The following is a 27,541-nucleotide window of genomic DNA, read 5'->3' on the forward strand; positions in this document are numbered from 1 at the left end:
AGTTGATTTTCATATATTTTCCTTTTCTTTATTAGGTGCTTGTTCCACCTCTTCAGGATTCTAAAATGCTTCCAGTTGTTAGGCTTGCTTTATTTTTTGGCAAATTTGTAAGCCCTCTCCTTAGATTTAATACAATCTTAAACTTGTGTTGTTAACCATGGTTAGATCACTATTTCTCTTGGTTTTTTAATGCCTCAAAGGAATGTATATTTGTTCTAAACTAACTGTTCTGTAAATACTGCAATGTTGCAGTAATTTAAAGTAGTTACTCAATCTGTTGTAGCTAACTTGCTCTTATAGTTTCATAGATTGTTTTGTTTAGATTTTGACCCAAGCTTCAGATCAATTTACTGTAATTTTAAACTTAATCTAAAGTTCCATAATATTATGATTACTCTTTCCTAGAGGCTCTTTTGCAACAAGATTAATTTCCCCTTAATGCTCAATGCTAGATCTAAAATCCTACATTGCCCTACATTGTGGAGTTAATTCCTCAACGTACTGTTCTAGAAAACCATGTCATTTGTGTATGTGTCAGGAGTTTGTCCTCCAGAGCATTAGTGCCACTTGGATGTGCTCAGCCTCAACATAGATTGAAGTGCTGCATGTTACTCTGTTACTCTTACACATGCACTTCCAATTTTCTGATTTGTACTCTGCTCTACATCAACACAACTTTTTTTGGTGGCTTGTAATGAAGTCACACCAGAGACCGGGTTCCTTGCTGTTTCTTAGTTCCATCTAAACTGATTCCACAGCTTTTATTAAAAACACCACCTCACATTCCCAGATTTGGTCACCTTACTGTCTCCATGTGGCATTTATTTCATACCCGTATACTGTATCTCTATTTGTGCTGTCAGTTCATCGACATTATGAATGCTGTCTGAATTTAAATAGTGCCTTTATTTTTGCCTTCTCAATCTTTTTCCAGAATTTGACACTGATGGTGAGCCTTTGTTTCTGCTACCTTCCAATTATTTGAAATGTTTATTTTGAGCATTGCCAACTTGGATTCCTTCCTAAATGAATTTTCTGCCAAGCTTCCAACCCCTCTGCCAAATCTTTAGATAAGAAATTGGCTGTTTAAAGGTAGTTATTTATGATGGAGGCTGTGTGGGGGGGTGGGTGGCTGGCTGGTCGGCTGGTCACTCATTGGGCCCTGTGAACATCAATGTTCAGCTTTGATCAATGATCTCTTCACTTTGATCAATGATCTAGATGTTGCAAGCATTTCTTTTCACAGAGAACTGTAGGCCTTTGGGTCAACTTGCAAGCTTACATAGTGACTATATCTTCATAGGGGAGCTTCCAATGAGGCATACAATGTGCAAAAGATAGCTTGGTGACAGTGTTGGTACCCTTTCACTTCCTGAATCTTGATTATCTGTGTGTGTTGGCTGTGGGGATAGCAGTAAATATAAGGAGGACTATCTCAGCACTGGGTAAGATTGAGTGAACCAACATTGTTTTGTTCCCTTCTTTTCAAGGACAATCGCGGTAATGGCAATTAATGCCAATGTTGTCAGTGATGCTCACATAAGGAAGATGAACGTAAAATGTTAAATCAAAAAATTCCAATTAATACTTGAGTGCAAATGATTGGGTTTATTGAAAGGTATATTTTTAATCACCTAATTGGCTGAGGATTTTTGTTTTAGATCCTTCAGTTAGATTATAAATAAATTATTTCAGTTTTTTGGGTTAAGTTTAGAAGTGTTATGGCCAAGGTTGGAGCTGTCTGTATGGACACAATTAATTTAAATATAATCAGGTATTTTTTGAATCTCTTGGGACAAATGCATTGAAAGTGAGGAAGATAATGTCCAAAAGGTTCCAGGAGCTAAATAGCTAAGGAAGAGCTTTTGAGCAATTTATAATGGAGTAATTTATTTTAAATAACTTGCATCTGAATCTTTTATTTTTATGTTTTTAATCTTATCATTCTCTCATCACTGTCCCATTTCTGGGTTGTTGCAGCATTTCCTGTAGAAGGCTTCCATTTACCCTGCTGTAATTTTAAAGTTAGCACTTAATCAGAGATGGAAATATCTGTGTAAGCTTTACTCAGGCAAACAAAATCAACCAGACTTTTAAAGTGTAGTTCAGAACACTTAAGGCCAAGGAAACCACAGCTTGAATGGCTGTAATACAAATTTGGAGCATAAACTGGGATGCAAGTGTTTGTGTTTGTTTATTGCAAGGATGGAACACAATTGAGATAATTCAAGTTATATCTGTCTAAGTCTGAACTCCAGTGAGGACAAAGAAAGTGTAAGCCTGCTTTGCTGAGGCCCTGAGCTCATGACCCACTAAGAGAAGATACGTCAGTCGCAACATATTAAGAATGCTTAATGAAACCTACAAATCTTTTTCTCATACAACAGCTTTATTACATAAGTCATTTAAATGTCATGATGGACAATACTTGTTCCTTCTGTTATATATTTTACAATAGAACTAGGAAGAATCCGGAGATGATTTTAAACACAGAAAGGTGCCATGATAGCTATTGTTGGATAGAAGGCAAGTTTGTGGTTGACCTTATAAATATCAGCTGTGTGGGAAAGGATTAGCAATATAATTAAGCTTTGTTAGTCCTTTTTTTTTCAAAAATGCTAAGATACGGCACAACAGATTGAAGTTAGATGTAAAAAGGGAACCTTGGAGTACTTTTTGCAGAAAACAGACATGTAGAAATATAACTTAACAGCCCTGTCCTGGAAAAGAATGTCATTAGCTGTTGGCTTCAAACTTCCTTGTGGTTTAGGAGACTTTCCAGAGGTGTGAGACCTCCTGAAAGTCCACTGCTAGTAATGGAACTTGCAGTTAGTGAGTTGACCCAACGGGGAAACGCTAGATCTTAGAATTTCACACTAAGACGCCATGAATTTGAATCTTGTAAATATATAGCATGGTATATACTTCCTCTTGATTTGAATCTCCTTCAAGTGTTGCTTTGTCTACTTAATCAGGAAGAGATTTCACTTCTCCATAATTCTTCTGCTCCAGATAATCTTGCCTCATCCTAGCGTTTAGCTCCATGGTTGCTATCTTGCTTTTGGTCTGGTGCCATGAGTGAAGCTTTATCCATGGGCCTTGTTCTGTCTGTTGCCTCACCTTGGTTGCTGTTTCACCCTTGGGGGTCTTGCCATTAAACCCTGTTCCATGGGTTCTGGTTTCTGATTCTTTGAGCAAGTATCATTCTTGCATGATCCTGGGTGGTGAGTGTGCAAAGGCAGATTGCCATGGACAGTGTTGCAGTCTCTGTCATATTCACTCTCGTGCACTGTCAATGAGCAACGACTATACATGCCATCCAACTCCACTCCTCCACAGCCACCAATCCATGTTTGACTACATCTAAAATTGACTAACATTTGACTGACAAAGAATTAAATCTGAGACCTTCTGGTCCAGCTAGCTTTATACTACATTGGTTAAATGCCTTCAAGTATTGACTACCATTGAGCCCTAAAGAATAGCTTTTAAGCATCATTTTAACTTTTTACATATGCTCATTTGGTGTTGGCGCGCTATGTTTCTGACCCTCCTTTAGTGAAGGTGTGTGGTGTTATACCTGTAAAGAGTCTCTTATTTACTGCTGTGTCTTATGTCAAGAAAACCACGGCAAAAGAAAATCCATCTGAACTGCTGTTAGAAAGATTGTTTAGCTGACAAGGAGGTAACGCAGTAGGTGCTTTAATCCTTCAATACAGTTTATCCTTAAGAAGACAAATCCTGTGAATGACAGTAAACATCTGATGGGTACAGATTCAGGGATCCTGCTATTCTGCCCTTATGGAAAGCAGTAAAATCATTTATCAGGATGAAATGATGCATGCATTGTTTGCACCAGAAGCAAAGCGCAGTATGATTGTACTGGCAGGTTTTGAATTCACAGGGGGATGTCGATGAACTCTAGTCATGCAATCACTCTGCAATGGAATTTTCTGGCTTTGAGATAATAATTTGCACAGTCAAATTACCTTCTTTGCAAACACTTGAGGAATTATGAGACCATAATCCTCCATTAATGTCAATCCACAGGCAGCACGGAAGCGCAAGATTGCCATTCTTAAAGCCCTCGGGAAAACCACTGAAGCCATCAGAGAACTGAATGAGTATCTGGAACAGTGAGTGTTTTACAAGGGGATTGAGCTATGCCCTGTGATAAACCATTTTTAATTAAAAGGGAATTTGCATTCTAATTCAAACCACCCCTCTTTCCCTCATACACTCGTTCAAAAAGTACCTGTTCTCTTATCTTCAGGTTTGTTGGAGACCAAGAGGCTTGGCACGAACTAGCAGAGCTTTACATCAACGAGCATGAGTAAGTATGTTATCTGTTTGAAATGTGCTGTGTTTCTTTTACAAGTTACTGCGCTTCATTTTATCACAAGAGTAGACAGCATGACCTATTGAGGTTCCAAGAGGATCACAATGGTTCACAAAATGCCAAGGTCTCCTGGGGCAAGATTGAACATTGCTTGTTTGTTTCGTGGAATCAGACTTTAATAGGATTTAACTGTAAGCCCCCCTCACTTGTGGGAGAAGAAAGCACTTCCATATCCTCGCCGGTGGCTATGTTGCTAGGAGAATAGGCTGTGGCGCGAGGGTGATGGAAAAATCATTTGGTTTCTGTCACATCCATGCCATATTATTGTTAAGGGATGAGAATTAGGAGTTCAGACTCTGCAGTCTGTTGTCAGGGTGAAAAAGCAGCTGGCCTAGGAATCCCAGTCATAGCACAAAAACTGTTTATTGGATATTTATGGTTTTGTTAGCTGCATTTGTTGTGGCAGTGGAAAAAGGAAATCCCAATGTGAGAGGATTAGGTTCAAGCTTAATAAGTCTTTTAATATCACGGCATTTTCCACCCCTTTCTAAAAAGCCCATGTCACTTTTGTCACAATTTTTTTCTATACAGACTCCTAGATTCTGTCACCTCATTCCTTCCCTTTCACAATATAGCCAAGAAACAAACTATGCCAAACTCAAATACCCATTAGATGGTGATGAGTTAGCAAGTCGAATGGGTGTCTTCAGCATCTGTTTGAGGAAAAGAAAGGAGAAAAAAGAAAGAAAAGGTTATTTCTAAATTGTAGTCGTGGAAAACGTTGCATACGGTTGTTTTGTCATATCCCTTTACACTAACTTTTAAACAATATTCTCGAGGTCTGATGATCAAAATTGCTTTTCAAAACAATTTCTTGTTGCTTTCCAAAACAATTTCTTTTTGATCATGAAAGTTTCTTTTGACTAGTTTCTCAGCAAAACAGTTGTATAAACATGAAAGAAATTAGAGGCCAGTATTTCCTTTCCTATGATGCATCTGCCAAACTCTAACCATGCTATAATTGAATATTTACCAATGATTGTGCTGAATTTTTGATGACATCTAATATAGTGCAGTGGATGTCGACCAATGCTTTCAACCTGGCTTAATAATTGGAAGTGAATTTTACTACTGAGCTAAGTTGGAACGTTCTGGACCATTTAAATCCACGACCAACTAAATGGGATTTTTAGATGTTATATTCCATATGATGTTAGATCACATTTTAAGATAGCACTGGGATTGTTGCAGAATCTCTTTGTGACTTGGATGATGTGGAGCTGAAGAGCAGACACACGGTCCAGCTGTGACCGCTCCCGGATTTTCCTTTCACCAGCGTCATGGATTCGTCGATGACACAGCCATGTTAATTTATCTGGCGTATTTCCAGACTGGCGTGCAGCCTGCCTTTGCCAGGAGTGAATATTCTTGCCTAAACGCAAACCAGAATTTGACATCACACCTCTGGGGGTCAGCAGCTGTATGATTGAAGTCACATAGCACCTTCAAGGAATTTGTGACATGGTTATTCAAGCCTTCTCACCAAAATAAACTCTGATGAATGGGAACACCGTTCTTGGACTTTCATAAGCTTCAATTTAAGAATGTACAAAATCTTATGTTTGTGCAGCTGATGGCAATTTTGATTCCCATTATTTGAAACCTGATCTGAATTTCAGTGTAAATTAACTTTCAAGACCATAGTGCAGTCCAAACATTGTTAGGTTTCTATGCGATTCCAACAATCCTTACATTTTCATCAGCCTTCAAGAGCAAGAGGTGTAAATGTAGCCAAACCACCTCATTATGAAATCTGAAAGGAGCAATTAGAATAGTTCTTTAGGTTTGAGCCCCTATGCTCATGAAAGTGCCACTGTAGGCCATGAGAGAGATCTGCCTCTGAGGAATGTCTGGTAATTGTTTAATTTTAGGATGAAACAAATGAAGAATACGTGGCCATTTATTAACCATATTTGGATTATTAAGTAAATTAACCTTATTAACATTTCTGGATATGAGAAATGATACCGGAATCTTTAATTTAGTACTTGGCATTTGAACCCCCCATTATTCCTGGTAGAAATATTTCAAACGGTAGTTTTATTTGGAAAAACTGACAGATGATTCCCTGTTTGCAATTAGTGCAAGTGTTAACCTTATTTTGGCCTCACAGGCAGAACTTGCACAAAGGATTACTTGTAGGTCAGTGCTCTGTTGGATTTGGTCTCCTTGGAGAAACTGTAATATGTAGGGTTTTTGAAGAGAAATTAATACAACAATTTGTCAAGCTATAATTTGAATAAGAGCTCATAGCATTGGCTTTCCACTGGGGGGGAAAAAAAAATCTCCTCTTCCCCTTCCACCCAAGTCAAGGAGGAGTAGAATGGTGCAACTTAATTGATAGACATTGCAAACTTGAAATAAAAGGATGCCAACTGCACATGTGATGTAGAAAGTATTTTAGATTTATTTATGTTTATTTCTGAAAAGAGCAAATCAATCTTGAAGGAACTGTGTTTATCATGTACAGGTCATATACTCTACTTATATTCAAGTACCTCAAATATCAAACTCAGTGACCTTAATGTAGGGTTGTTTGCCAGCTTTTGATTGAATGACATAATTCCAAGCAATGAATTACTTAATGACCTACAATAAAGCCGTTCAATCTGCTTTTTTTTAAAAAAACAGGGTGTATATTGTTACTTACACATATTTAAACAGGAAAAAAATAGCCAGACATCATAAAATTTGAAATTGTGAATGCAGTTTTCACATAACAAGGGACTGTGGTTAACTCACCTTTTGTAAAATTTGGTTCTTGAAATAATTCATTCGAGGATTTGGTTATAGACTGAATAATTAAAGCTTCAACAAGCTGAATAGACTGGCTCCTATTTTACGATTATCTCCCAATGTCTTAGACACCCTCACCATGGGAAAGGTTTCTTTCTATCTACCCTGTCTTGCAGTACAGATCCAACAATTGCAGCTTCACTCGCTATAATCCTGGAATTCACTCCTTAACTGCATTGTGGGTATACCTACACACTATGGACTGCAGAAATTCAAGAAACAGCTGTTGTAATGGTCTCTGAGTGATGCTAGCATCCCATGAAAGAACATTTTTAAAATGTCCTGTTGCCCTTGCTCTTGATTGAGGCTGGTGTCTCCTCTCCGATCCTGCAGTTTGTTGCTGGTTCATTTTTACTTCAGGCACCATAGGAACTTGATTTTTTTTTTCTATTTGTTCCGTTATCCATTTGAAAAATTGCTAGGGCAATAATTAATATTTTAATAAACTCAGTATTAATTACAGTATAAAGGAAAAGGTGCATAATTTGCAAACCGGTCACTGACTTCATGGAGTACAAAGTTGAATTTAATTAGAAGTAACTAAACATTACAGAGCAAGAGAAAACATCACAGAGCAACAGAAGGAATCATAAAGAATAATTATATTGAACGCACAAATTAAATGAGGATTGCAAGCCAGTATTCCAAAAGTTTTTTTAACATGTCTGGAGATCAAATAAGTAATTAGGGGCTTGATTTTAAATTTAAGTTGTGAAATTATATTTAGTTTTCTGTCAATGCTCAGCCATGAGTTGATCATTAAAGCATTTCTTCCTTCATCTGTTGTGGTGTGCTTTGTATGTTGTTTCCCACTGCTGTAGCTCAGTGATTTGCAGTGTGCACAGTTTATTTCAGCAGACTGACAGAAATGTTGGAGGTGACTTAGTTGGCCAGTGGGCTAATGAAATGATTAGCCAAACAAATGGCTTCCAGCATTTTATGACTGGTCATTTTCAGTGGTGAGCAGTTCATACTGTGGACTGTGATGCTGTAAACGGTACTTTCCATGTTGAAATCTGAGGCGGGCAACAGCTGATGAGTCTTAAAAGGTTTGTGATTTTAACCATTGCTTTGATATGGTGAAATTAACTTACGTCGTTTAAACGATCTCATGGCTGTCATTAATCGCAGAGGCATGAAAGAACAGAAATGGGCAAGACCGCTCAGGTCCTCCGATTTACTCTGCCATTGAACTAAATCATGGCTGATTGGTAGCTGAAATTCAGTATTACACTTTTACTCCATTTTCTTGTATGTCCCTAACTGATGAAAAGCTATTAACTACTTAGTTTTTAATTTTTCTTTTATGTTTAGGGGGAATGGAAAAGGCTTAAAGTTGTTTTAGACCAAAGTCACATTGCAAATTATAAATGACAGGCTTTTATAGCCCTTTCACTCCTAAATAGAGAGTAGGATGCAATTTGATGGATCCATCAAGTTAATGGTCCAGGAGTGTTATAAACAGTTGAAAGGTGCTGTGCGATTGGTAATGAATATAGCACAAAACTTCCTTTAAGACTAAAGCATAACTTAATTTTTCCAATATACCAGTAAACACTAGATTTTATTAAGTGTTGTATCATACAAGGCATTATGGTGTTGCAGTCTAGTAAGTCTGCTCAAAACACATTGCTGGTCACAATCTCAGCAGATGGAAACCTTCATTATTTTACAAGCCTTTTGAATTACAGTGAATTTCAAAACCACAATGTATATTTGTGGAAATATCTAGAACATAAAATAACTGGCACAAACTGGTTGCAATGTGAACTAGATTTGAAATGAAATTGACTCTTGTTTTTGTCGTCTTTCCACAGTTATGGAAAAGCAGCATTTTGCTTAGAGGAACTTATGATGACTAACCCTCATAATCATTTGTACTGTCAACACTATGCAGAGGTAGGAGAGGAAGAGAACCATGGAATGTCATGGGATAAATCTGATCTCTTTCTGTTTCACAACCTTGACAAATGTAAGAGGGATATGTGTTAGTTGTGGCTAAGATTGCACTCTTATTCTGAGCCAGAAACTTGAGAGTCAAATCCCACACAAAATACTTGAGCAGATAATCCAGTCTGCCACTTCAGTGTCGTACTGAGGATGCACTGTGCTATTAGAGGCGCTGACATTCATCCCAGGCTGCATATGTGCTCTGAAGTAGTTGTAAAAGATCCTATGGTAACAAGCACAGAGAATGCTGGAGAAACTCAGCAGGCATAGCAGCATCTGTGATGAGAGAAACAATTAATACTTCAAGTCCAGAATTATCTTCAGAACTGAAAGATGCTGAAAGTTTTTATATACTTTTGACAGAGGCAGAGGAAGGGTGAAAGGAACAGATGGTGTTGGGGCCTAATACAAAGACAAAGGGGTTGTTAATGATGGTGAAAGAGAAAGAGGGGTATAAAATGGCTATAAATTGATCTGTGAAAGGGAGAGTATGGGTCCTCGTGACAATTTTTCAAAAGTGCAGGATTTCTCCACAGTGTTCTGGCAAATATTATTCCCTCAAACAACATTACAAAACAAAGATTATATGGTCAAGATCACATTGTTGTTTACTGAAGCTTGCAGTGTATAAATTATCTTGTGTTTCCGAAACTAAAACATTACAATTGTAATGAGCATTAGGATATCCTGATTTCACGAATGGTGTTATAGCAATACGGTGTTTTTCCCCAATAGAAAGGAAGACTGGCATGCATTTAGATTAGATTCCTTCCAGTATGGAAACAGACCCTTTGGCTCAACAAGTCCACACTGACCCTCCGAAGAGTAACCCACCCAGACCCATTCCCCTACCCTATATTTACCCCTAATGCACCTAACACAATGGGCAATTTCGCTTGGCCATTTCACCTGACCTGCACGTCTTTGGATTGTGGGAGGAAACCGGAGCACCCGGAGGAAACCCACACAGACACACTTATAAAGTGCTTTTCATGATTTCAGGGCATCCCGTGACACTTTGCAGCCATTAAGAACTTATGGAATGCAATCACTGTTGTAATGTAGGAAATACTACAGGAAATTTGCACAAACAGCGTGTGGTAATAACTAATTAATATTTTTGTCGAGTTTTGCCACACACAAGTCACCTGTCACATTTAAGCATCAGAACTTGCTGGTAACATGAAACTCAAAATTGAAGTAAATGACGAGGAGGATAGTAACTAATTTCAGAAAGATTTTTTAAAAATGGTAATTCTCAAAATACTTGTGGCCCAGATGCATTTGTGGAGAGAGAAGCAGTTAATGTTTCGTTTTGATGATCTTTATCATAACTAGAAAGCTTTAGAGATATAATATCAGATTGATTGTGTGTTTTTTCTTTCTATGATTGTATCAAAATATGGAACTTATGCTGTGCTTTGTGAGGCTATAGTTATGTGAATTTTTGGGTTGAGAAAGTAGCCAACTCATAATGTGAAAGACAAAGAAATGCTAAGACTGAGTATGAAAAAAATACAAAAACTTCAGCTGTCAGCAATAACATCCATACTTTAGATTAGATAGTCACTACTAATTCCAATAAGAAATTCATGAGTGATTTATTTAGATGATGGTGTGATTACAATATGGAACTTGTTACCATATGGCCTTATTAAGAGAACATTAGCTAAACATATGTGAGAAAATGTGATAGAAGGTTATATGCATAAAGTGAGATAAAGTGTAAAACAAGAATACTGCATGAAATCCAGTATTTATTCTATTCTTATAAACTTCTGTGTCTTACAGGTGAAATATACCCAAGGTGGACTGGAAAACCTGGAAATCTCTCGGAAGTATTTTTCTCAGTCCCTGAAACTAAACAACAGAAACATGCGTTCTTTGTTTGGGCTTTACATGGTAAGCTGAGGGAATTTCTGCCAGTAATATCATGTAATTAACTCACTGGAGATAGTTAACAATCATACAACACCAGGTTATAGTCCAGCAGATTTATTTGGAAGCATTAGCTTTCGAAGCGCTGCTTCTTCAGGTGGTTGTGACAAAAGCTTTGAAAGCTAGTGCTTCCAGATAAACCTGTTGGACTATGACCTGGTGTTGTGTGATTTTTAACCTTGTCCTGTCCAGTCCAGTTCAACACCGGCACCTCCAAATCATGGCTCACTGGCGAAGTTAGATTACTATTTATTTATCATCATTGTAACTCTGACTCATGAATGATAGTGATGCAGTATAGTAGGAACTACTTGACCTAATATATCTGTGCTAGCTTTTTGAACAGGCTATCTGATTAGCTCCATTCCCCAGTTCTTTCCCCATAGCTGTGCAATGTTTTTTCCCTTTTTCAACTAATCATCGAATTTTGGGCATTACTGTTGAATGCTTCCATTATGCTTTCAGGCAGTTAATCCCAAATCACAATGATTTATTTTAAAAGAAAAAAAGAACTCTCCTCTTGTCTCAAATCCGTGTCCTGCAGTTACCAAACTCCTGCTGATGATAACGTTTGCTAAATATTCTCTAATTTTAAACCTGTTAAACTCCCTTTAATCTTGTGATTACCTGCTCTGAAGAGCAATCTATCATGATGTGCCACCTTCATTTATTTCTCTAGGCTAATGCACATTTTGTTTTCGTTCAGCTGATGCTGTTCAATATAGTAGATTCTTCATGCTGCTGTTTTATGTTGTTTCTGTTTGCCAGTGAAAGTTTGAGGTACTCAGAGGTAAAATCCATGCAAATCCTTACCTTGTTCTAAGGTGTACCCTAATACAGTAAGAATGGAAAATACTATTTTGTGTGGTTAGCACCCCATCAGAAGTTGATTTTTCTTCTTTTGCATTTTCCTTTACAGTCTGCAAGTCATATTGCGTCTAACCCTAAAGCTAATGCTAAAATGAAAAAGGACAACATGAAGTATGCATCTTGGGCAGCTACACAGATCAACAAAGCTTATCAGGTGAGTAAGAAAATAGTGCTGCATATGAATTGTAGAAGGTTTGTTCCTAGTTCCATTTTCAGTTAACTGGTTAGGCCACTTCTACACTCTCGAATAGGCTATGAATTTTTGGTTATCTGGAATGTGCATAATCAAGGGGTCTTCACTGAAGCATCAAAGTTTCAGCGGTTTGCAGTCTTTCACTAGGGCATCGCTTGTTTACATGAAACAAAGAACTGCAAATGCTGAAGATTTGAAACAAAAACAGAAAATTGCTGGAGAAACACAATCAGTTAGGCAACATCTGGAGAGAGAAAATAGTTAATGTTTCAAGACTAGTGATCCTTCTTCAGAATTGAGTCTTTTCTGAAGAGTTCAGAACCGCTTGTGAAGAATCGTTATCAGTTGTTTACAATTGAGCTCTGTAAACCACAACTAGTCAGCCTGTATTCTTGTTAAATTCTCCAGCTTTATTGGGATGGCTAGGCACTCTGCATTGCACTGCAGTGTGTGGTTGCTGGAAATTTCAATTTATTAGCAAACCTTTCCAAAATGTACATTGCCACCTTTTCTCACACAAGTGAGATCATAACCCAAATTTTAGAGGTTAATCCACATCTGAGTACAAATTATGACATCGCATGAACTCACAAATGGACAGTCTAGTGTGCTGTGTTTGTGGCATCTGTTCTTGTGATTTAATTTTATTCATACATATTTCTAAATTTTGTCCTCAGATCTCAAATCGATTTGTGAATTTCTGAACATTTGTTTATATCCATATTATTGACAAGCTTGATAGACTCATCAGCATTTAATTTCTAAACACTCAATTCCATTTTTATTATTAACTGCCACTATTTTCTGCAAATAATGCAAGAGAACAGCTGTTAAATAGAATTGCAGTTGTCATGGCCAGATTTACTCGATAGCTTGAATCCATTTCACAACTTGCTTGTTTGGACTTGAGTTTACAACCTCTGAAGCGTTAGCAAGTCTAGTACGATAACCTTTAGATTACTGTTCACATAAATGCTTGCAAGCAGATTTACTGAAAAGAGAAGGTTCGGTTCGTGCTAATGACTTGACATTAAATGCTATTGTTAAAATCTTATGGAGTTAATAGGATAGTTTTGTGACTTGGGTTGCACCTTTAGTAGCGAAGAATGCATTGCAATTTTAATTTCTTTTCAACAGTTCTCCCAGAAATCCGATATGATCTGTATCACTTTGCCATTGATCTATTAGGATTACGGCAGTTAGTGAGGTTACCAAAAAATAAGACTGCAGGATTATTTTGAAATGTAAACAGAAAATACTGGAAATGTGCAGTAGGCCAGGCCCCTCTGTATACAGAGAAACAGTTAATATTTAGATCAATGACTTTTCACCTCCACGGGTGCTGTCAAACTTGTTGAGTGTTTCCAGCATTTTCTGTTTTCATTTCAGATTTCCAATATCTACAGCATTTGGATGTTTTATTAGATTCTTTGGTCTTTGTCTTTTATGTTCTGTCCAGATATCCTGTCGTTTTCTGAAAACAAACACGTGGAAACTATACATACAAGCTTCTAGTAAAGTACTCCAAGTTTGGGAGTGTGTTTGTGTGTTTTGGCGGAAGATATATTTTGACATGGTATAATAATATCACCGTCAGTTGCTCATTCTCAGTTCTGAATAATTGTACAATTGCCAACCAGAATTGTTCTTAACTTCTGGAGGTCTGATGAAATGAAAAATGTAACTTCTCCTGAAATTTTTAATATACAAATTTTTGGCATGTTGTCCTTGGGCAGCATTCCGCTTTGCAAACTCATCATATAGATGTGCAACCTGAGATCAAAGAGAAGAGAGCTGATACATCCAACACATGCTTCTTTGAACAAATACTAAGCTTCAGTTCGCCTTAATCCATCACAGCCACACAAGTTTGTGTACCACTATATAATTTGTATGAAAAATGTTTTGTATAGTAGATAAATTGTTGTTTATGAACAGTTTTGTTCATTTGTGGGATTTGCTTTTGCTGATATTTGTTAGCTATTGTTAATTTCTCCTCAAAAGGTGGTGGTGAGCCATCATCTAGAACTGCTGCAGCTTGTGTGATGATGCTAGCACCCCAATGATGTAGGGGAGGGAGGTGCCAGGATTTTGATCCAGCATAGATGAAGCAATGGTATTTTTCAGGATCGTTTATGATTTGGAGCTGGTGGTGTTCCTTTATCCCTGCTGCTCTTGGCCCTTAGATAGTGGCAGTCACAGGTATGAGTTGAGTTGAATTATTGCATTGTATCCTGTTGATGGTACACACACTAAGCACTGCATCCAAGAGTGAATGCTCAAGTTGGTGGATGGAGTGCCAGTCAATAAGGATACTTTATGCTGGTTGGCATTATGCTACTTCAGTATTATTTGGAGCTGCACTCAACAGGCAAATGGTGTATATCCCATCGTATGCCTGAAGGCAGTGAAAAGACCTCTTGTGATTCAGGAGTTGAGTTATTCATCACAGATTTCCAGCCTCTGACCTGCATTTGTATCCACAGTAAATATGTGATTGATTCAGTTCTGTCTCGGCATTTTTTTCACACACAAAGATTTTAGGAAATTTGTTTTTATCAGTTGCTGGCGTGCCGCTAGCTCATCAGGTTTATCTGACTGTCAGATTCACCCGCAGTCAGTAACAGTGAAAGGATAATCTAGAGTGTACATGATAACAGTACAGGACACGCGATTCACTCCATACAGAAAGGCTGGTGAGGACTACAGTTTGATACGTTTGGAGCTTGGTGCCTGGTTCAAGGCTGTGGTTATTCCAAACTAGCTTGTAGAGATTGCTAAATGTGCTATTTAATTTTGAAACCCTATTACCCACTTCCTCTCCTATGGTGGTATCAAATGAGATTACTTTCCCAAATAGTAAAATTCCTTGACAACGTTTTGTTCAGTTCCCTTGATGACAACAGTGGCTGGAGGGTCAGTAACAGGAGGGCATATATTTAAGATCATTGACAAGGCAATTACACTGGAAGGAAATGTTTATCTGCAGTACAATGCCAGAAGGAAAAGTAGAAGCTCATTGAAAAGTAATATTCGAAAAGGAATTGGATAATAGTTGAAAACCAAACGTTTTCTCATACCAAACGTTTGTAGTATTCTCAGAACAGAAACAGGAGAGCTCTTCCGAAGAAGCATAATTTGCTTGAAAACAGAAAGAACTGTGGATGCTGTAAATCAGAAACCAAAACACAAATCGCCGGGCAAACTCAGCAGCGTCTATGAAGAGAAATCAAGAGTTAATGTTTTGTGTCCAGTGACCTTTCCTCAGTTAAGTGATTAAATCTGAATTCAATATAAGTCTGGAATTAAGAGTCCTGTTGACCAGGAATTTATTGTCTATCATTGGGAAAAACCTACCTGCTTCACAGATGTCTTTTAGCGATGGAAAACTGCCATCTTTACCTGGCCTAGCTTACTTGTGACTCCAGACCCACAGAACTGTGGTTGACTCTTAACTGCCCTCTGGCCAATTAGGGGTGGACAATAATTGCTGGCCTAGCTAACAAAGCCCTCAACCTATGAATGAATAAGAAAAAGAGAGATTTCAGGACTCAAGGTGGAAGCAGCAGAAGGCATGGGCACCAGAGTGGACCTGACAAAAGACCTGAATTAGTGAAACCTATTAAAAGCATATTTGGATTGTCCTCTGATCATGATTTTTTGACACTTGTCAGCTTTATGAAGACTGGCTGTTCAATTCATTATGTGAAGATATTTTCATTTATCTTTGGTGGTTAATAATTAATTTAGTTCTGAAGTTGAGCTTGCTTTGGCAGCAGTAAGATAATTACTGTGACAGATGTTCATTGCTTAAATTGACTGCTCCAAAGAAACTTAAATTCTTCAAGAAATAAAAACAAAACTTCTGTCTTTTTGACCATTCGTGCCAGAGTCCACAAGACAGCTCAGAATTTCATTGTTTGCAATTATTTCCCTCTTTCCAATTGAAGTGAAAAATTTACAGAAGGAGACACTTCCACTGAGTGCCATAGATCAATTTGAGGGTATTAGAGTCAGTATTGTTCAAGATGATCTTAAAGGTGAGCATTGCCAATGCCCTTAATTTTGTAATTTCAGCCACTTTTAAGGAGCTTTTGATTTGTTTGTATTGTGGTACTTAGGATCTCATTTCCTGAGGGAACGGTTGCATTCTACCACATGGTGATTTATTGCCAAATTCAATGTCACATTTCTCCGTGTGATTTGAAAGTGATCACATGAATATTTAATCTCCTTTTCACTCACTCCAGGGAATGAAGGGACTGTGAAATGGTATCGTGTTGTTTAATGTAAAGTCAACCAGATAAGTTATAATGTAGTGGTGTATGTGCAGCTACCTGGAAGATACAAAATCTTTTCTACTCTTCACACTAGAATGAGAAAGAAACAAACCACTGGACAGTTTAACCAATTTATTTTATTCACTCATGAGACATGGGTGTCACTTGCTTATTTTCTGTACCTAGTTGCTCTTGAGAAGGTGCTTTTGAGTTGCCGCCTTGAACTGCTAAAGCCTATGTGTTTTGGTTTAGCCTACAATGCCCTTTGGAAGGGAATTCCAGGATTTTGACCCAGCAACTGTGAATTTGATTTTGATTTGATTTATTATTGCCGCATGTACTGAGGTATAGTGTAAAGTTTTTTTGTTTGGCTTATAGTACAGGCAGATAATACCATGCAGAGTGCATAAGGATAATATAACAGGGCGAGGAATACAATGTTGAGGCTGCAGAGAAGGTGCACAAAGAGTGAGGTCAACATTAAGTTTAAAATTTGAGAGGTCAATTAAGAAGTCTCTCAACAGCGGGGAAGTAGGTGGCCTTAAATCTATTGGTACGTGTTTAAGCTTTTGTATCTTCTGCCTGATGGAAGAGGTTGGAAGAGATTATAACTGGAATGGAAGAGGATCTTTGATTATGTTGGCTGCCTTTCCAAGGCAACTAACGATATAGATGGAGTCAATGGATGGAAGGTTGACTTACGTGATGGACTAGGCTGTGTTCACAATTGTCTGTACTGTCAGTCCTTCTATAACGTGATGGTTGTGTTCTTATGCAAGTTCATATTATAGAAGAAATGCACTTTAGAAACAGTGCTTAAAGTGTTGGTGCTATGATCAAATTACAGCCAACACACATTTTAAAAGTTTGCACTGTAGAAACAGTGTCCCCAATTCATCAGTCATGCTACAGCGAATTTGTGTTGACAAAACACACGTTATAACAGCATGACCAGTAGATTCTTGAGGTCCTGGGCAGAGCAATTGCTATACCAAGCCAGGATGCATCCCGATAGAATATTTTCTATGGTGCATCTATAAAAGTTGATATCTTCACAGCCATGCTGAATTTCCTTAACCTCCTGAGGAAGTAGAGGCGTTGTTATGTTTTTTTAACCATCATATCAACATAGGTGAACCAGGACACGTTGGTGATTTCACTCCTAGGAACATGACGCTGTGAACCATCTCCACTTTAGCTCCATTGATGTAGATACTGGCATATTCTCTACCTTTCTTCCTGAAGTCGATGAGTAGTTTTGTTCTGCTCATGTTGAAGGAGAGGTTGTTGTCTTTACACCATGCTACCAAGCACTCTATCTCTCTTCTGTCTCATATATTTCTGAGATCCGGCCTACTACCATGGTATTGTCAGCAAACTTTTAGGTGGAAGGAGGATGAAATTTGGCCACACAGTCATGAGTACAAGGAGCGTAAAAAGGGCTGATAATGCTTCCTTGTGGAGCACCAGTGTTGAGGATTGTCATGGAAGAGTTGCTGTTGCCTGTTCTCACTGATTGTGGTCTGTGGGTCGGGATGGCTTGGAGGGCAACTTGGTGTTCCCAAATATCTGCTATCCCTGTCCTTTTGGATTCACGTGGTCATGGTTTGGAAGGTGCTGTCTGAGGATCTTTCAATTTTTGTAGTGCATCTTGTAGCTGGTACATACTGCAGTTACTGAATGTCAGTGATAGAGGAAGTAGCTATTTTGTCCTGGATTGTATCAAGCTTGTTGAGAGTTGTTGGAGCTGCACCCATCCAAGCAAGTGGGGGAGTAATCTGTCACACTCCGGAGTTGTGCCCTGTACATGGTGAACAGGATTTAAGGAGTCAGGCAGTGAGTTATCTGCTGCACCATTTCTAGCTTCTGACCACTCTCCATTTTATGTGGAGAGTGCAGTTTCTGGTCAGTGGTAACCCCTGGATGGTGATAGTGGGGAATTCAGTGATGGTAACGCCATTGAATATCAAGGGGTGATAGTTAGACTGTCTCCTATTGGAGATAGTCATTGCCTGGCATTGTGTGGTGCAAATGTTACTTGCCATATGTCATCTGAGTCTGGACATTGTCCAAGTTTTGCTGCATTTGAACATGGACTGTTTCAGTCTCTGAGGAGTCACGAATGGTGCTGAACATTGTGCAATCATCGGCAGACAACCCCATTTCCAACGATATAATGGACGGAAGGTCATTGATGAAGCTGTTAGAGATGGTTGGGCCTCAGACACTACACTGAGGAACTCGTACAGAGATATCCTGGAGCTGAGATAACTGATCTCCAACAACCACAACCATCTTCCAACATGCCAGGTGTAACTCCAGCCATTCAGGGGTTTGCCCCTGCTACGCATTGATTCTAGTTTTTCTAGGGCTCCTTGTTGCCACATTTGGTCAAATGCAGCCTTGATGTCAAGGGTTATCACTTCCATCCCACCTCTGGAGTTCACCTCTATTGTCCATGTTTGATCAAGGCTGTGATGAGGTTGGGTGCTGAGAGACGCTGGCAGAACCCAAACTGGGCATCACCGAGCAGGTACTGTTTGATAACACTTGATAATACCTTCCATCACATTATTGATGACCGAGAATAGACTGATGGGATGGTAATTGACCAGGTTGGATTTGTCTTGCTTTTTGCGTAATGGTCAAAGCTGGGCAAATATCCACGCTATCAGGTAGATGCCAGCGTTGCATCAGCTGGAAGAGTTTGACAAGGACAGTGGCAAGTTTTGGAGCACAAGTCTTCGGTACTATTGCTGAATGTTGTCAGGGTCTGTAATCTTTGTAATATCCAGTGCCTTTGACCATTTCTTCATATCAGGTGGCGTGAATTGACTTAGCTGAATACTGGCGGCAGTAATGCTGGAGACCACTTGGGGGAACGAGCTGGATCATCCACTTGCTCTGGCTGAAGATTGCTGCAAATGTTTTACCTTTTGTATGGATGTGTTGGCAGCTTCAATCATCAATTTGCTTCATCCACATTTTACTTTAAAGAATGTAAAAATTTTTGTATTTTCCAGGTAATTGCATGAATCAAGATAGATCATTTAAAATACACATGGTGCGTTAAGTGCTGCAAAGTCTGTGTCAGTCGTTGTGTAGTTGCATCCAGTTGAACTCACTGTAAACTAGTCTGTTCTATCAACTTCATTATTACTGATGTTATGGTAAATTACATCCATGCTTATGACTGTAAATCAAGAGTTTCATGAAGAATGAAGATATGCTACAGGTAACAACTCACAGGATTGTGATAGTTTTCAAAAGGGTCTTAGATGTAGACAGATCAGATCTTGTTTTACTGCTACTGGTGTTTTCAGGATGACCTGGTGAGCAACTATTTAGTTGAAGAAGTCATACATTTCTGTATTATTAGCATTGTTTTGTTTTGAAGAATGTTAGGAAATAAATAGAATCATAGTGTTACACCGCCCGGAAAAAGACCCTTCGGATCAACTCGTCTGCGTTTAGATTAGATTAGATGACATTAGATTACATTACAGTGTGGAAACAGGCCCTTCGGCCCAACAAGTCCACACCGACCCGCCGAAGCGCAACCCACCCATACCCCTACATTTACCCCTTACCTAACACTACGGGCAATTTAGATTAGATATCCAAAACTGATCTCGATCCATTTGCCAGCAGTTGACCCATATCCATCTCCTGATGAAGGACTTTTGCCCAAAACGTTGATTTCGCTGCTTGTTGGATGCTGCCTGAATTGCTGTGCTCTTCCAGCACCACTGATCCAGAATCTGGTTTCCAGCATCTGCAGTTATTGTTTTTACCCCATATCCATCTAAACCCATATAGTGTGGAAAGCCAAGTGTCCCCATTAAAAATTATTTTTTTCACATGGTCAGTTTTTAAAAAAACATGCAGTAGCATGAAACTATTTGCACAGCTGTGGAGCAAGGTGTTCAACCATGAGCAAGGTCTGTGTGTGACCTTCCAGGCTGTTGGAAAACCAAGCAAGCCATATTCCCCCCAGCAATTTGGTGGGAACATTGATAAACCTTTGAAATTTATGAACCTGAGTTTCCAGCCCATATCAAGAATTTCTTCACGTCAAAAATAATAGCTGAAAATCTAAAATCAAATACTTGTGTTATTGAGAGAATTTGTGTGATTTTACTTGTGCGTTATCCGCTTGGCTCCTAAGAAATGTGGCCCAGTTGTTTGTAGTTTCCAGAGCTTAAGTTAATCTTTATGTCACGTGTTCATAGTTAGGAGCAGATTGTTATTTTTATCTGTAAATAAATAGTAAAAAAAAAAAATTGATGAATGGCACTGTGTTGGGACCATGGCAAGGACAGTGTGTTGCTGCTGCAACAGGAAGACCATGTGAGCAAATTTATGAGCTTTTTTGTTGAATTGCTGAGTAACTCCTCATTGGTGACTGGTGACCAGCCTGCACTCTCCTTCCCACCCCACGCTCAGATGTAAGAATGTTCTGTCTCTCTCTCCCTCTTCTGTGGAGTGTTAGCCTGGCCCCTTCCTGTTCTTGTGCTTTTACCAGCAGATGAGCTGAGGTAGGGTGTGGGTTAAGATGACAGGAGGGTTATACTGGAAAAATGGGATGAGGCAGTCTGGCAATGGCAAAGATATGGGATTCAAATCTCACTTGTGGGTTAAATAAGACATTCAAGTTGAGAATAGTCTGGTTCTTCCAGTGTTAGTGATGGGTGGATTGCTGGGTTGGAATCGGTGGTAATGCGACAGAATTCATCACTTAGGTCGAAGGCACTGGCTTTAATCCTCCCAATATTTAATAGGTGGAAATTGCAGCTCATGATGGATTGAATGTCTTGACATGCAGTGTATCATCACAAAAGCATTCGAGCAGTCGAGACAAATGATGAGATTGGAGCCTGATGTACTTTTAGATGATTGTGATGAAGGCCAACATCAAATGGGTTGGAAGGAGCCAAAGACTGATCACTGAGGATTTATCAATGCTTTTGAGAGGCATCACTCTATAGCACGTTAGGTTTTGTAATATAACTAGTATTATTCTTTTCTTCCTTTCCCTGCTTTCAGATCCTTTCCAGTGTTTTCAGATGTTGGCATCAATTCAAATATGAAATTAACTTTGCTGCACAGTATGTCATAATGCTTTCAGTTATGTGGGAGACTGTGATATTATCAAAGAGGATTTGACGATCTAGCTCATCCGAAATAAATAGTTTTCAACAGAATGTCATGACTCAATGGTTGGGAAGTTAAATACATTTTTAATATCTTGTTAACTAATAGCACATAACTGCGCAACTCATGAGAAACTGTTATGCCCAAGAAACTGGAGAGCTGAGATTTAGGGTAGTGACTGAAAGACACAAGATCAGTGGTCCATGAGCTGCACAACAATCATGCTCCACTGCCAGGAACACTGCTGATAGGTAAGTAGTTAAACTCCGCCATTAGATTGAAGAACTTTCTGCACCCTGAATTATGGTGGTGTTTTACAATTTCTATCATACATGCAATGGTTGGATTTAATGGCGGAGGGGGAATATTAGTATGTGTATATCATTTCACGGGTTTTGCAATTGTTTCCTGTCCAGACATAGTTGCACCTGATTTCTTTGCTGAGTTATTAGGAAAGGCATAGTAGGGTTTGATAGGGTAGATGTACAGTTGATGTTTCAATGTGTGGTCTGACACCAAAACTACAGGCCATATTTCTAACATAATAACCAATAAACTGAAGAATGACTTCAGGAGAAACTGTTTTACCCTGCGAGTAGTGAGATTGAGAAATCTGTGATAATATGAAATGGTTGATGAAATTATTTTAGATGCATTTAAGGAGAAACTCGATCAATACGTGAAGTAGAATGAAATCAAAGGTTATACTGTCATAGTGAGATATAGACTGACTAGAGTATAAGCTAGTATTGGCCAGTTGGACCAAATGCCTGGTTTCTGTGCTGTAGATACTGTGAAATTCTTTTTTCCTCTCCTTGTTCTGTCCGTGCCAGGATATACTGCTCCATTACCTTGCCCAAGCAGCAACTCCTAATATGAACTGTGAAGCTGATGGACCATCCAACCATGGAAGTTAGATAATTGTGACTGGCTTTCTCCTCTCTTGAAGAGTTAAAGATAACTCAGTTAACATTTGAGTTTGATAACCATTTGCTTCTGACAAAGGACTATTGACCTGAAATGTTAGTCTGCCCCCTCCATTCTCCACAAGCACTGTGATTGTTTATCCCATCTTTTGGGATTTTTAAATATCTCAAAATGCTGTATATTTCTTTCTGATTCTAGCCTTTCCTGATCTGCCTGTCAAATTGTAGCAGGAGTTTGCTAGGAACGTCACAGTTTTTGCCATGATGCTTTGACATCCCTGCTCCTGGCATGCCAATTATTGAGCATCCATCACTTGCTTGGCTGTGATCAGTGGACTTGGCCAGGGACTGGAAATCAAATATTTAGCATGACTATAAATTGGCAAGAACTATCTGAGAGTAGTTTTCTTTTGAGAAAAGGCTGACAGGATTTGTTTCTTCAGGTTTCTCTTCAACATAAGACAGCATTCAAAATGTGGGTAAACAATCTGTCAAGTATTTGCTAAAACATAACAAATAATTATCATGAGCTTGAGGGTAGTAGAGGGTGAAATTTTATGTAGACTTTTCAAATGCTCAACAGTGATATGAAGTGCATGTGCTTTGTCCAATATTTATCTAACTCCCTTTTGAACGTTAAGTTATGAAAAAAGTTGTGTTTTCCTGATAGCGAACTGCAGTATATTTCAATCATAAGGATGTACCTAAACTATGAGGGCATATTAAACTAATCAATTAAAATGGATCTTATAATAAATGCTGGAAGTGAGAAATGGAAATCAAACGCAGATGGATTTAGTTCAAGACCAGAAGAGAGCATTTCAGGTTGTCAATTCTCTTAAAACCCTTTTAGAAGCTAAAAGGACTTGCTGTGCCTCTAGGATTTCATGTGTTTTACACAGATTAAATGCTGGCAGTTGGGTGAACCTTTTGGGACTTTATGGCAGGCCACAAGCTGAATGGGTGTTCAGAATTCAAGCAATGTCAGAAATATAACTCTCATTTCAGTTGCTGTCTAGACAGCTATCAAACCTGAGTATGGTTAAAAGAAAAAGATGTGCCGTCAAAGCTTTTTGTATTTGTGGCAATTCCTGATGAAACCATCAAATTTATGTTGTGATCTGGAGTGTTTTTGTTTAATGTTTGGAAAGAGATGGCATCACATTAATGTCCCTGAAATAGTAAACCAGGCACCCAGATTAATGTACTGTGGCCATGTGTTCAAATCCTATTATTGAAGCTGAAAGAACTTAAATTCTGATAATAAATCTGAAGTTGAAAGCTAGCTTCAGTAATGGTTGTAAAAACCAGCCTGGTTTGCTGATGTCCTTTGAAATGGAAATCTGCTATCGTTACCCAGTCTTGTCTACCTGTGACCTCCAGATTCACATTGTGATTGACTCCTAACTTTCCTCTGAACTAGCCTTTAAGCTAGTCAGTTCAATGGCAGTTAGGGATATGAAACAAATTCTAGCCTCACCAGTGATGCCCAAATCCCATGAAAAAAAAATCAAGAGAAATGAAGCGTTTGAAATTTCAGGTACTTAAGAGAGAATAATGACTCAAGATTCCATGGTTTTGCAAAATGAATACTCCTTAGTGTTAAAACAATAGCTTCTGTCTCTCTTCCACTCGCTCACTCTTTCACATTCACTCACTCACTCTCCCTCTCTCTCATACACACTCATGCACAGAGAGAGCAAGCACATACGCTCTTAACATATGCTCTTCATGTTCAGAATTCACATGAGGGAAATATGATTTAACAAATCATGTGGTCTCACACCACAGAGCACATCAAATAGCAGACGCAGTCATGACAGATCCCCCGATTACTCAGTAACCCATCCAGATGTTAGTGACGTTGTGAGCTACCAAATCTCGCTAAACATCGCCTATTTTGCAGGGGATATCAAGGTTTAATTTTCAAAAATCTAGACCCTGAGTATACTCAGAAACACCTGCTCACATACTGATAGCTTAATCTCTCTCCCAAGAAGGCATTTCTCTGGATTCCTAAGGCTGCATGTAAGAGCCCAATTACCAGCATCATTTCAGCTTTTTACCAAACAGCTAACTTCAAGCTGGTTCTGATTTTGAATTCCCCTGTTCTCTTGCACACAGCCTGATAGGTGGACTTGCCTGCTGGACTAGCCAACTGCTGAGGCTGTGTCTCACTGGACTTTTAAAGGCTAAATTCCAGCATCTAATCTCTATCACAGTTCAGCTCTGTATCTGCTCACAGGTCAACTTTTTCTCCAGTGCAAGGAGCCAAAAACATTTCAGCAACCTTCTCTGATTGATTCTTCCCACTGACATTTCTGCTCAGTGACCCTTGAGCTAATTTGAATAATTTATTGAAAACCTTGCGCCAAACATGTGAATAGGAGTGGACCATTGAGCCTGTTCCACCATTCAATGAGATCATGGCTGATCTGGGGGCCAAACTCCACATAATTGCCTTTGACTCATATCCCTTAATACCTTTGCTTAACAAAATAAAACTGTCTTCGAATTAAAATTAATAACTGACCATCTGCCATTGTTTCAAGAACAGTTTCCTAACATTGGGGCGGCGTGGGGTGGGGGGGGGGGGGGGGGGGGTCAGTGGTTAGTACTGCTGCCTCACAGCATCAGGATCTCTGATTTGATTCCAGCCTCGGACAACTGACTATGGGGAGGTTGCACATTCTCCCTGTGTCTGCGTGGGTTTCTGCCGGGTGCTCCAGTTTCCTGCCACAGTCCAAAGATCTGCAGGTACGGTGGATTGATCATGCTGAATTGCCCATAATGTCCAGGAAAGTGCAGGCTGGGTAGATTAGCCATGGGAAATTGTTAATGTCGGGGGTTGGGTCTGCGTGGGCTGCTCTTTGGAGGGTCAGTGTGGAATCAATAGGCTGAATAGCCTACTTCTGTAGTGTAACGATTCTATGATTCTGTCTCCTGAATGGTCTGGCTCCAATTGTACGGCAGTGGTTTGGGACTCTAGTTCTAGAGTCCCAAACCAGTGGAAATAGGTTATCTATCCTGTCTTTTCTCTTAATACCTTGAAGACTTCAATCAGACCATCCCTTAACTTTCTAAACTCTAGAGAAAACATGGCTAATTTGTATAATTTATCCTCAGCTTAACCCCTAAACTTCAGGTAAATCATTATAAATCTACATTCTACTCCTTCCAAGGCCAAAATGTCCTCCTTAAGTTGTAGTGCCCAGATCCGCACGTAGTACTCTAATTGGGGTTAGATTTTACCCTCTCACTCTTGTTCTGAGGTAAGATCAAATGTAATCGGCATTGGAATCCCAAGTATTTAAATGTTAGTTTTGGCAAGTTGCAAGTCCACACAACGCAATTAGATACAGAAGATGTATTTCCTCGCATTTTCTACTTTATGAAAAATAGTCAAGTTTTGTACTATCAAATGACTACGAATCAAATCTAATCTATTCTTAAGTTCCTTGTTTCTATAAACCCCTGCAGAAAGATTCAGACTTTGGTAAACTGAATTGGTTTGAGTGAATGCTGAATTGCAAATCCTAATCTCAAGTAAAAGAGGAAAGAGCAGGGTGAATGCCTCCCTGTCCATGAGCAGACTTGTTATTGGATGTTGATAATTCAGTCATTCTGCTGCTGGCCACTCCAAGACCATTTGCAGCAGAATGCATTTACAGATAAATTGGATGTCCATTCAACAGAGACCAAATTAACTGACCAAATATACCTCGTAATAATACAGCAAATCTCACAAAGGTGATATTCAGATTGTAAAGAAGGATGAGTTTTCAACCAAGTGTAATCAGACTGATTTCCACCGGATGGCTGGAGGGAGACAGGAGGAATTCCGGACTTGGTTAGCAGAGGAGTGGGGTCGTACACTGGAGGATATTTTCCATGAGCACATGCAGGAGCTGATCCTTATGAAGTTTATCTACACCAGCCAATATGATAACTGCCTGACATAGCGTAGGATCTACTTACCGCCATCTGCTCCAGAAGACCTTCTCCCACCTGGTCTCTTTAAAGGAACATATGGAAGCCACGGGCTGGAGATAGTAATGTTGAGCTTCCATGGAACCCATATCAAAGTAACAAAAATCACTGGAGACCCGAATATACCTGCTGGTCAGCTGACTTTGCACATTGATGTCACTCGGCCTGTCCTATTTCCTGACGTCGAACATCTTCGAAGTTTCGACAAGCTGTCTCAAATTGTGCTGGAAGTTCACCAACAAGTGCAATGTGACCAACAGAATCAGGAGCACTGGCATGACAGCTCTCAACAAAATCCAAGCAGCTTGCAGCCTACATGTAATGGTGTCCAAGAACCAGAAGACCAAGAAAAGAAAGCTGCTGCGATGAGCACAACGCTTGAGACAGGGGAATCAGAGGGAGCAACTGCAGGAGGGTCACCAGCACCGTCAGTGCCTGGGCAACCCTTTGTGCTACCTGTGGGAGTGATGGCTCGAAATGAAGTGTATCCAAGAACATGTAGGGCCTGTTTTTATGGCACAGGCCTGATCGCAGGTCATGGATTCACCAGCCCCGAAAGGACACCTGGGCTTTTTGTCCTATTTGATGAGCAATGTTTTGGCTTCATCTGGCTGGATCTGAAATCCTTCAGCTTGTACAGCAGGATTGAAGACTCGCTAAGAGGCGCACAAGCTCCTTTCAGAGAAGCTTTCGAATTGATGCTCAAAAGTATGCAATCATGGACGTCCTGACTAATGTTCGTTCTCGGGGAACGATGTGTTGCAGCTCTGAGAAATCACAGTTGTGTGAAGCAGTCCCTCCCCATGTACACTAAAGCATGCACTTTGGAAAGAAAGCCTGGTGTTTGAAGTTGCCAGAACCACATATCGCCTGCTCCTCACCTTAACCCCCACCCTATCTCACCTGAGCTACTACTCAAAGGTAAAATTGCTGCAATGGTTTCGTAAAATGTTTTTCAGAGCTGCCTTCGTGGATTGAGCAGAGAAAGCAATGTAGATGGGAGTGTGGAGAACACCAGTGCTCACTTTTGCATTAGCATGAAAAA

The 27,541-nt window shown here is 39.3% G+C and overlaps 1 protein-coding gene and 1 pseudogene across 1 annotated transcript in view; both read left to right on the plus strand.

Moving 5' to 3' along the window:
- Nucleotides 1-27,541, plus strand: part of emc2 (ER membrane protein complex subunit 2) — a 118,021-nt gene that overhangs the window by 75,322 nt on the left and 15,158 nt on the right. The window contains exons 6-10 of the mRNA XM_043688741.2: nt 4,051-4,136; nt 4,274-4,333; nt 9,013-9,094; nt 10,937-11,047; nt 12,003-12,107. Coding sequence (XP_043544676.1) covers nt 4,051-4,136; nt 4,274-4,333; nt 9,013-9,094; nt 10,937-11,047; nt 12,003-12,107 — 444 coding nt within the window. The remainder of the gene's footprint in view (nt 1-4,050; nt 4,137-4,273; nt 4,334-9,012; nt 9,095-10,936; nt 11,048-12,002; nt 12,108-27,541) is intronic.
- On the plus strand, nt 19,106-27,438 carry LOC122549251 (F-box only protein 31 pseudogene; annotated as a pseudogene).

The sequence above is a fragment of the Chiloscyllium plagiosum genome, unplaced genomic scaffold (genome assembly GCF_037043375.1).
Source record: "Chiloscyllium plagiosum isolate Xiang-an unplaced genomic scaffold, Cpla_swu_hap1 HiC_scaffold_4, whole genome shotgun sequence".
Lineage (NCBI taxonomy): Eukaryota > Metazoa > Chordata > Chondrichthyes > Orectolobiformes > Hemiscylliidae > Chiloscyllium > Chiloscyllium plagiosum.